This window comes from Glycine soja, chromosome 4 (genome assembly GCF_004193775.1).
Source record: "Glycine soja cultivar W05 chromosome 4, ASM419377v2, whole genome shotgun sequence".
Taxonomy (NCBI): Eukaryota; Viridiplantae; Streptophyta; class Magnoliopsida; order Fabales; family Fabaceae; genus Glycine; species Glycine soja.
Genome location: NC_041005.1, coordinates 42,758,744 through 42,770,033, shown reverse-complemented (window position 1 = coordinate 42,770,033; position 11,290 = coordinate 42,758,744). Strand labels below are relative to the sequence as shown.

The 11,290-nt window shown below is 33.5% G+C and overlaps 1 protein-coding gene across 1 annotated transcript; it reads left to right on the top strand.

Moving 5' to 3' along the window:
- The first annotated feature begins 234 nt into the window (after positions 1–234).
- Positions 235–1,735, top strand: LOC114410828 (enolase-like). Its single transcript, XM_028374747.1, has 5 exons — positions 235–330; positions 1,089–1,139; positions 1,209–1,289; positions 1,401–1,595; positions 1,679–1,735. Exons 1-5 carry the CDS (start codon positions 235–237, stop codon positions 1,733–1,735), a joined length of 480 nt encoding a protein of 159 aa, XP_028230548.1.
- The last annotated feature ends 9,555 nt before the right edge of the window (positions 1,736–11,290 follow it).

Sequence of the window (11,290 nt, the reverse complement as noted above, 5' to 3'; positions counted from 1 at the left end):
ATCTACAATTGATGTTGTGTAAGTGAGAGGTGATTCTTGTTGAGGAGATTCGAGGGGTAAGGTTTATGGGTCTTCTCCCCACTTATATGGTGCTCAACCTTTCCACTTCTACCCGATGTGGGACTTCACCTCACACTTGTAACCCAACACATCTCCCCCTCAAGTGTGAGTCTCTTCCACATGGTAGTCTTATCCTCGAGCGGAAGTCTTCCACGAGTATAGCCATGGCCATCTATGGTACTTGCCCTGCCCGCTAGCCATTCTGGCCACCCCGCTTCACCTGCGAGGCATGCTGTAGTCATTCTGGCCACCTACGGTACTTGCATACTCGTCTGAGCCAGTCACCAACTTGAACCATCAGCTCTGATACCAATTGTTGGGGAGATTCGAGGGGTACACCTGTGGACCACGAGCCACCACATAAGGAAGTCTGACACCACACTCTAACCCAAAACCTTAAGGCTCAGGTTTATAGGTCTTCTCCCCACTTATATGGTGCTCAACCTTTCCACTTCTACCCGATGTGGGACTTCACCTCACACTTGTAACCCAACAGATTATGTTGGTAGTGTTGTGACATGCATTGTGAAGAACTGTCCATGAGTAAGTCATTCCATATGTCTCTATTAAGCACAAATAATTGGGCAAGATAACAAGTACAGTGTAGGTTGCAAATTAAATTATAAAAGTGATAACTACTGCAAGGGCTTTTATTAGGAAACTCAACTATCACATGGCTAGTTGGCTTTAAATAGAAATACAATTATAGTGGAAACAATTCAAAAACCAAAATTTTAAAAAAAATAAATTAAATCTCCTGTAATTATGGGTGAGGTAAGTGTATCCCTCCTCCAATTTCCAAAAAAAATATAATTTTTACATGTATTTTAATATATTGGTTTGGTCCCCCTAAACATTATTTTTTTTTTTTTGCTTAATATGTTTTTTGTCCCTAAAAAAACAAAGAAGGTCTTGAGCTTCTGAAGATTGCCATTGCTAAAGCTGGTTACATTGGAAAGGTTGAATCTTTGTCTATTGAATCTAATTTAGTATCTTGACATATGGCTTATTAGTTTCTATTCTTATAGGTTGTAATTGGGATGGATATTGCCATTGCTAAAGCTGGTTACACTGGAAAGGTTGAATCTTTGTCTACTGAATCTAATTTAGTATCTTGACATATGGCTGATTAGTTTCTATTCTTACAGGTTGTAGTTGGGATGGATGTTGCTGCTTCAAAATTTTATGATGACAAGGACAAAACCTATCACTTGAATTTTAAGGAAGAGGTTGACAAATTCGAAACATTTTCCCTTTTTCTTTTGAATTTTCATTTTGCTCAGTTAAGATATATTTCTTTTTCAAATGCTTTAACTAGATAACTGACTACCTTATTGTAGAATAATGATGAATCACAGAAAATCTTAGGAGACAACTTAAAGAATGTGTACAAATCATATGTGGCAGATTATCCAATTGTGTCCATTGAGGATCCATTTGATCAGGATGATTGGGAGCACCATGTGAAATTAATAGTTGAAGTTGGCCAACAAGTCCATATTGTTAGTGATGATCTCCTCTTCACCAACCCGAAGGTATGCTATATTAACAGTAAATCTGAGATATGTTTTGCAAATATGTATCATTGACAATGTTCTGTCTATTATCAACTTTGTAGCGTGTGGACAAAGCAATCAAGGAGAAGGTTTGTAATGCCCTTCTGTTGAAGGTATAAATTTTATCATTAATTGTATCATTACTCTATGATTTTTATTATTATTATTATTTGTTATGCATGCCTATTGATAGAAACATACATACCCAAATCATTTCTTACACATTGAAGTTTCGCAATATTGAAAATTGTCAAGGAATAGTCTATTGATATTCTTATTAGACTTAATAAGAAGGCCCCTGTTGGACCATTTTTTTTGTGCCAACTCAATGGTTTTTATAGGATTAGGACGTGATATTGGCGTTGTCATCAAATTAATTGTTGATCAAGATGCTACAGAGCATGCCTATATCCAAGAGGCATACAAAACATAGTTTCTTCATACTTTAAGGGATGCTTGGTTTGAGAAGAATGTTTCTTATTTTCATTTTCTGCTTTCACTTTTAATTACAAAATTAACACCTTGTTTCTTATTTTCAAAAGTTTGTATAGGAAAGTGGAAACAACTTTTATTGTTATCCTTAATATTTTTCCCTTTATATTTCTTTCTCTCATTGTGCTTCTTCCACCCTCCCAGGAAATTGCACTTTTGAGTCAATTTGAACATGAGAATATAATTCAATAGATTGGCACTGAAATGGTACTTTTCTTGTCTTTTCCTTTACCCTTTATGTTCAGTTTGATATTTTCTTGTCATGTATCATTGTTGAATCTATGCTGATAGTTTCCATTGGTCTTAAGACTCTTCACACATCTAAAATGTTTTATTGGGTTCTTTTTTGTATAGTGGACAAATTGTAGCTTGAGCCAAGATTAGAATTATATGCTTGACGATGCCTACCCCTCTAAATGAAAAATGAGAGAGTATTTATGTGGCATTTTAGATTTAAATGATGTCATCGTAAGCCAAAAAATGTATTATATTTATATCAAGGAGGATCCGCAAAACTTTAATAACTAAGAATGTAAAAAATAAGACCACCTGGAAGTCAGGAAGTAAATCATTTTTGTAATATTGTGGGTTTCTCCAATGATAAAATGAAGATGATTCTAATCTTTTTATTCTAGGTGAGTGAGGTTCATTATCTATATTTTTTCATCCAACGGAGTAGAGCATTTAATTCAAACTGAGATCACTTTTCCTGCATTTGGTTCAACTGCCAGGGTGTTATGGGCTTGAGTGCAATACAAAGGGTCAAATAAGTGAACATTATGTGGAGTTTGGGATAGGAACTAGTTTTCAAATTATTTATTTTATAAAAAATTAGGAACCAACATTATATTTTATGTTGCAAGTCAAAAACTTTGGATACCGTGGGGTCCCATCAATTATTCTCGTTAGTTATACTACAATATTTTGGCTATGCTCATATTTTGTCAGCTATAAAAAAGTTAGCTTCCATCAATCTTTTTGTTTTGTAAGGCTTGTAATTTCATAGAATAAATGGAGCCTTGTGAGAAACTATATTTTATAATTTACATTATGCATGTTGTTTATTGCATGATGCATCAAATTTATATATCTATATTGAGCTTGTAACCAAAGGTAGATTTGAATATTGTTTTGATTTAAAAGGAAATTAAATATGATATTCATAGATAAATTGAATACAGTCATGATACTATTGTGAATCCATTTACATATTTGAGCAAGTTTAAATATGTAAACGCATATCCATTATAAAAAGCAATGTATATTGGCAAAGCTCTAAGACATTATTTTAATTTTTTTTTTAATGTATTCTAAGATGGTTATTTGAAAAACCGTCTTAGAAGGATACCATTTTAAGATGGTTCTAGATTAGAACCATCTTAGAATGGTAAAAACCATCTTAAAATGGTACCCTTCTAAGACGATTTTTTAGAGAACCGTCTTAGAAATATAGCATTCTAAGACGGTTTTTAACTAACAACTGTCTTAGAAGAATATCCTTTTCTAAGATGATTTTTGTTGGAATTGTCATCGAAAATTTTGACTTTTGACAACATTAGTTACAAAGACGGTTCAAAATCGTCTTTGAATGTCTTATACAACCGTTGTTGTATGTGTCTTTTCTAGTAGTGAATGCTTTCATTTCTAAGCTTGCGAAATGTTATTATAATTCCATAGAAAATCTTAAGGTCCTGTAGCCTATGATGATGTACAAGTCTCAATAATGTTTTGATTATTCATCTCTATATAATCCACAAGTTTTTTTAATCATGATACTAACAATCGTCTTAAAAGAGTATCATTTTCTAAGACGGTTTTTGTTAGAATCATCATCAAAAGTTTTGACTTTCGACAATGTTAATTACAAAGACAGTTTTAAACTTTCTTTGAATGTTTTATACAACCGTCATGTGCTTTTTCTACTAGTGATTAATGCTTTCAATTCTAAGCTTGTGAAATGTTATTATAATTTCATAGAAAATCTTAAGGTCCTGTGGTCTATGATGATATACAAGTCTGAATAATGTTATGATGATTCATCTCTTTATATAATCCACAACTTTTTTTAATCATTTGTATTCTATTGTTGCACAAGAATCTTTAGTGATCTACTGATGATCTGGTGCGTAAGGTATTTGGGCTAATATTAATAACCTTCAAGACACTTGTAATTTTTAATAATAATTTCACTTATTTGTTTCTCATACTTTTTTATTTTCATGCAAATTCAAAATGGCTTCGAAAATTATTGTGACTGCAAAGATTGAATAGAAGATAGTAGATGTTTGTGTTTTTGGAAAGTTCTTGACTAATAATTAAACAAACAATATCAAATTGCTTTTACTCGATGAAAATATTTATTGCTTATTAAAGTTGTCATTGAGAACAATTTTTTCTTTCATTGCATTTTACAACATCTGTAATTATTGTAGGGTTCAATTTGAGGATATATACGGGCTACTATTTATAAAAAAACTCTTATCTAAAAATATGAAAGTTTGGTTGAAGAAAGATCTTCATACATCATAAAAAAATTATTGGTCTCATTGAATAATACATAGTAGAAGACACAATTTGTATTAAGAATGATGCAGCGAAAATACCTACAAGTTTACAAGGAAGTCTTTTAAAATTTAATATAGGTAGCTTATTCTTAATATGCTATATGTCTTTTGGGGGGTTGGCATCATCTCACATTCTTATTAAATCATTTAATTGTTTACAAATTGGCATTTGTTTTTTTCCTTCTTATATTTGGTATTTTTTTATATTTTCAGTGATAACATTAACCAAAATAAAGATATAGGATATCCACTTCAGCAATAAGTGGGTCGAGCCAAATATTGAGTTTCTTCCGTTGAGACGTTGATTATGAAAACTTGCTATATAGGTAAAATTGGTGTGATATTGTTATAATAGCATTATTTCATATTGTTGTTAATGTTATGTTTTAAAATTGGTGTTGTAATAGGACATTAAGTTTGAAAGAGGTATTTTCCTTAAAATGCATCGGACTATGTTGGTTGAATCAAATAAAGTATTTAAAACTAAGAGTTTTAATTTATATTTGTAAAGTATATTATGTGTTTGCTTTGTTTTATTCATTTCTCTTCAAATTTATCATAAAATTTTTAATCTAAAAAAAATATCATTTCATAAAAATACAGTATTGTATTTTCATAAATTTCTATCCCGTGCAGGGTCCATTATTTAGTTGATTTTAACTAGAATTAATTTTGCAAATGCACACCAAAATACGTATTAATTCGTTCTTCACTTGCATTTCATGCTTAAAATAATAAGGTAATTTTCAATCCAGGTCAACAATCAACATGTATTCAAGAATAGGGAAATAGCTTTCTCTTGAGTTTGAAGATGAAGTAAAATTATATTTTGAGTCTTGTCAACATGGTAATGTAGGTCAAATGGTAGAGTGCTTGCTTTGCATGCGGTAGGTACACTGTTCGTTCCTTATCTTTCTCCCTCTACTTCTATTTTAACTTTCTTACTTTTTTATAATTTTGTGTACTTATACTTTTTAAAAATTATATTTTTTCAAGTAATTGTCTTATCGTAGCATTATGGATGAATTATTAAAAGCAACTTTAACAAAAGTATCTTACTGCTGTATTAATCTTTTCTTTTTACATGACTTTCCTCAAGAAAACTATGCATTACAGGGGATCAAAATAAGACATTTTTATTTTGTTGAATAATCAAATTAAGACGCACTCGAGAAAAGACAAAATACATTTCAAGCGTAGTCAAATTTAACTTTTCGTTGACTGCTATCAAATCCTTAATTAAATCAAAGAAAACATTAATTGCTTAAATAAAATATTGCTTAATAATGTTATATTTTATAATTATTGAAATTTATTTGTGTGATACTACTGAATGTCCGTATTATAACCCAAAAACTCAAAAACAAAACATCATGATCAAGCTATAAAAATATTTTAATCACAAAGATGATTAATTTTGATTTTTGAATAATCATGAGACAAAATATTTATCATTTCTAATATCTATAAAAAAAATTGATCGGTGAGGTATCCTCTTTCAATTTCTTTTTTTTATTCATAAAATTTGAAAGAAATCTTATTAAAAACGACAAGTTTAGTTCTAAATGACTTTTTAATACATACATGATTAACTATTAAACTCAAAACTAAAAGGGAAAGACAACAATAAAAACATTAAAAGAAGATTTTGCAAAATTAACATAAAAATATAAAATAAGACAATACTAATCATTATTTTAAGAACATTAATTATTAATTAAAGAATAAAAATAAAACCCAAAGACAAAAGCAGACATAAAAACATTAGAAGCTTTTAAAAAATTACAATAATGTAATTTAATATTTTAATTTTATTTTAAAAATGAGTTACCAAGTTGACAAAGATGTCCAGGAAGTCAATATTCTCCAGGGTGTCTATAACAAAACATCATTTAATTCTATCATACACCTTTTCCAACTCTATTTTGACTGCCATCCAACCCTGTTGCCCCTTTTTATTCTTCACAAAATGGATCACTTCTTGTGCAATGATAATGGTATCATCGCTTTGCCTATTAGGGATAAAGTTACACTGCCAAGGATCAATAAGCTCCTGCATGACCTGTCTAAGTCTTGTTGTTGCAACCTATCCTTCGACGGGAGGGCAACGCGAGACTCACGGGTGCGTCTTCCAAGGAAGGAAAATGTCCAGAGTCGTCACCAACATTTATTTGAGGAAAACGTTAGAAAAAACCAAAAAGGGTCTACGAATTTTAAGAATAAAAAGGTTCGGGAGTTAATTACGTGCGTGGAAGGTATTAACACCCCACGCGTCCATCTCAAGGGACGACAACTTTTAATCAAATAAGCAAAATCATGACTTCAATTTTTGTTTATTTTCCCTTTTTTATGTTTTTACTTTTTGGGGTCGACAAGAGCAGGGCTCTTACTCCTACGTATCCTTAAGTGCAGTGAGGAACTCAGACCTACGTAGTTCTTTTAAGCGAGAAAGTTACGCGTATAGTTGATTTTAGACTTTTAAAAGGTTCATTTTAATCGATAAAAGCAAAAGAGACCGTTAAGGCGTTGGACATTGAACGACTTCAAGCGATTTTTGCGGACAAGAGCTTGATTAGGTGTTGATTTTAACTTTGGTTTCACTTGGTTACTTTCAAACTCATTAAAAGAAGACTTGCGAAGTAAATAATCGGTTGAAACTTTATTTTACAATGATTAACCGAGGTTACGGCAAAAACGATCAATTGAATTTTTATTTTACAATGATTAAGTGAAGTTACGGCACAAGTAATCGGTGGAAACTCGCTTTACAATGATAAAAAGGAGATTACGGCACAATTAATCGGTTGAAACTCGCTTTACACAAAGAAATAAAATTACTGATGGTAGAAGAATGAAGATGAAGATGCGAAAAGCAAGAAGGGACCCCTAAGGGTGCATAGAATGAATTCACAACTTCAAAAATAGAAACTAACCGATCGATGAATGATGAACGATGAAGAATGGACGAAGAACGATCACAGAAACGTTTTGGAAGCATCTCGGCCTCATTTTTTCTTCTTCTTTCTCCTTCTTCTCACTAATTTTACTCAAAACCTCTTAATATCAAGTGTTGAACCCTTCTACTCAGTCCCCTCATGCCTATTTATAGGAAATGAGGGGTGGAGGTTGCACAGTAGCTCACCCAGGCGAGCTGCTTGCTTCCTCCAGAAGTAACCTTGCTCGCCCAAGCGAGCTCAGCTTGCGCAGGCAAGCTGGTTACTTCAGTCCTAAGCTTTCTGGTGGCCCAAGCAAGCCAAAGGCTAGCCTAGGCGAGCCAGGGGCCTGAAAGAGTCACAAAATGACCATTTTGCCCTCCCTTTTGGGTATTTTCCGCATTCTTTTCTGAAACGTCAAATAACCTTACGAATTGTGCGTCAATTGGTGTTAAGCAACTTTATTCGGCTGGCAAGAATCCAAATGTTTGCAAATGATCGTCTCCAGAAGAAATTAGGATATGACAGTTGTCCCTCTTTACTTATCTTTTATTGGAAATAAAAGGAAAGTAAAGATAAAGACACTAATTTCGTTCGAGCGATCTCACCATATGACCGGCCACTAGCAGAAGCCCAAGCAGTGAAACCTGTCAAAAGAAAGAGTATAAGAGGCATCAGGTGTATCAACAAAAGACCTTTGAAGTTTTGCAAAGTAAAAGAGACATTGAAGTCTTGACGAAAGACTCTGATAGTCTTTGAAACAAAAGACTCTGACGGTCTTTGAAAAGGTAAAGAGCGGAAGACATTAATAGTCTCCGCAAGTCAACAAACTTTGATAGTCTTGGAAAAGTAAAGAAGACTGTGATAGTCTAGAAATAAAAGACTCTGATAGTCTTGGAAATGTAAAGAAGACTATAATAGTCTTGACAAAAGACATCGAAGTCTTTAAAATGTAAAGAAGCAGATGACCATGATTGTCTCCGCATGATAACAAACTTTTATAGTCTTAGAAATGTAAAGAAGACTGTGATAGTCTTGAAAAAAGACATTGAAGTCTTTAAAATGTAAAGGGGCAGATGACCTCGATCGTCTCTGCGAGCCAACAGACTTGGTAGTCTCAAAGGCAAAAAAGACTGTGATAGTCTTGGTCGAAAGTCTTTGAAGTCTTTGAAAAAGAGGTAGATGACCTTGATTGTCTCTGCAGGCCAACGGACTTGATAGTCTCTGAGGAAAAGAAGACTATGATAGTCTTGATCATAAGACATTGAAGTCTTCGAAAAAGAGGCAGATGACCTTGATTGTCTCTGCAGGCCAACGGACTTGATAGTCTTTGAGGCAAATAAGACTGTGATAGTCTTGGTCGAAAGACATTGAAGTCTTCGAAAAAGAGGCAAATGAACTTAATTGTCTATGCAGGCCAACAGACTTGATAGTCTCTGAGGCAAAGAAGACTGTGATAGTCTTGGTCGTAAGAAATTTAAGTCTTCGAAAAAGAGGCAGATGATCTTGATTGTCTTTGCATGCAAACGGACTTGATAGTCTCTGAGGCAAAGAAGACTGTGATAGTCTTGGTCGAAATACATTGAAGTCTTCGAAAAAGAGGCAGATGACCTTGATTGTCTCTGCATGCCAACGAACTTGATATTCTCTAAGGCAAAGAAGAATATGATAGTCTTGGTCGAAAGACATTGAAGTCCTCGAAAAAAGGGCAGATGACCATGATTGTCTCTACGGGCCAATGGACTTGATAATCTCTGAGGCAAAGAAGATTGTGATAGTCTTGGTCGTAAGACATTGAAATCTTCAAAAAAGAGGCAGATGACCTTGATTATCTTTGCATGCCAACAGACTTGATAGTCTTTGAGGCAAAGAAGTTTGTGATAGTCTTGGTTGAAAGACATTGAAGTCTTCGAGTAAGTGTCAGATGACCTTGATTGTCTCTACATGCCAACGGACTTGATAGTCTCTAAGGCAAAGAAGACTGTGATAGTCTTGGTCTTAAGACATTGAAGGCTTTGAAAAAGAGGTAGATGACCTTGATTATCTTTGCATGCCAACGGACTTGATAATCTATGAGGCAAATAAGACTGTGATAGTCTTGGAAATCTTTTACTAAAACACGAACACGCTTAGCAAAGAAACAAACCTCCAAACCGACCAGAACAACATGTATTTTTGAAGAAAAAACAATGTGACTACTGGGGAAGGAAAGCATGCTGATAGAATTTTTCATAACCACAAATGAGATTTGGGACATTCGCATTTCATTTCTAAAAGAGCATTAGAAGAAAACACTGGGCCCAATTGAATAGAGGAAAACCACTCAAAGTGTATAAAATCTCACACAGACAAGTGTTTCATCCTAACTCCAAATCACAGATATGTCATGATTTGACTTTGTAAATCACTTCCCATTAAATCAAGGATAATATGCGCAATCATGGATCAATAGGAATTTTAGGAAGTTGGATTTTGGTGGGAAATTTGGCTTAGGTCATTCGGGCTTTTCCCCTTTTTGTTACCTTTTCTCTTTGGTTCGGCGCGGAATAAAAGCGGACACAAAGATTTGGCTTGTAACTAAGCAGGCGATTGCACATTGTTACTATTACTATTTTCTTTCCTATTTGCTTTTGACAATTCTGCACATTGTTCAAACATTGTCTGGTCCAAAGAATCTCTCTTTTTCTTTTCTTTCTTTCTTTTCTATTTTCTTTTGCTCTTCTTCAATCTTTGATTGATTGATTTTTTTCTTTTCTTTTCTATTGACGCACGTTTATAACCCAAGGTAATTTCCATCCTAGGTCAAGGTTATGGCCAAAAAATTGACGTTTGGCCCAAAAGGCCTGCAAATGGCAGAACATGATGTATGTCGGGATATTTGTTTAGCAAGTGGCTCAGGAATAAAAGAATGCCCAAATCATTTCCATGACACGCATATGATGATGATGATTAGAAATTCATGCAAAATTGATCATAACACACATCCATGTGAGCAGTCAAACATAAAGCTTTGTGGCCATGTAAACACTAAGGCTTAGGGTTTGTTTTCCCATCCAAATTGAACTAGTGTTTCAAAAGTTGCTCTTTTTATCAAATCATGCACACATCCGAGTCCATTTAGGCATTTCAAGAAAATCTTTCATTGTGTTCATCCTTTAAGCGCACACATTTTTTTTTTCAAAATCCTTTTTGTGTTTTGATCCATGAATTTTCCAAAGAAACTGGCGGTCATTCTTTTTCAAAAGCGTGTTGGCTTTGTAGTTTTCTTTCTTTTTTTTTTTTAGTTTTTAGTTTTTATAGAAAAAGTTTGTAATCTGGGCAAAATTGTTACCCGAGATTACGCTTTATCAAAGGAACAAAAGGCCTGTGAATGAAAAGAAAACAATACACAAGGCCCTTTTTTTTGCTTAGATTTTTCTTGATTCAGACAAATCATCGCAATGCAATAGTACGACAATACGTTAGAAACGGTAAAGTAAATCACAATAAGATAACAAAAACTAAAAGCGATAACATCAATTTCAGGTCTATCACAATGAGATAACAAATATTGAAAGCGCTAACATAGAGTCCAGTTTTATTGAAATGATATAATAGATAAAAACTGAAAGTGATAACATAAAATGAAAGACATAATCATAGTTTTGTGGTGATCCTGGCCGTGCGACTCTGCCTCCTCAAGTGA

What these genes read in the sequence shown, in the direction of transcription:
- LOC114410828 (XM_028374747.1), top strand. Translation starts at nt 235, where the DNA reads ATGGTACTTGCCCTGCCCGCTAGCCATTCTGGCCACCCCGCTTCACCT. An exon ending in CCTACGGTACTTGCATACTC is followed by an intron (nt 331 to 1,088) that starts GTCTGAGCCAGT and finishes CTATTCTTATAG; the next exon opens with GTTGTAATTGGGATGGATAT. An exon ending in AAGCTGGTTACACTGGAAAG is followed by an intron (nt 1,140 to 1,208) that starts GTTGAATCTTTG and finishes CTATTCTTACAG; the next exon opens with GTTGTAGTTGGGATGGATGT.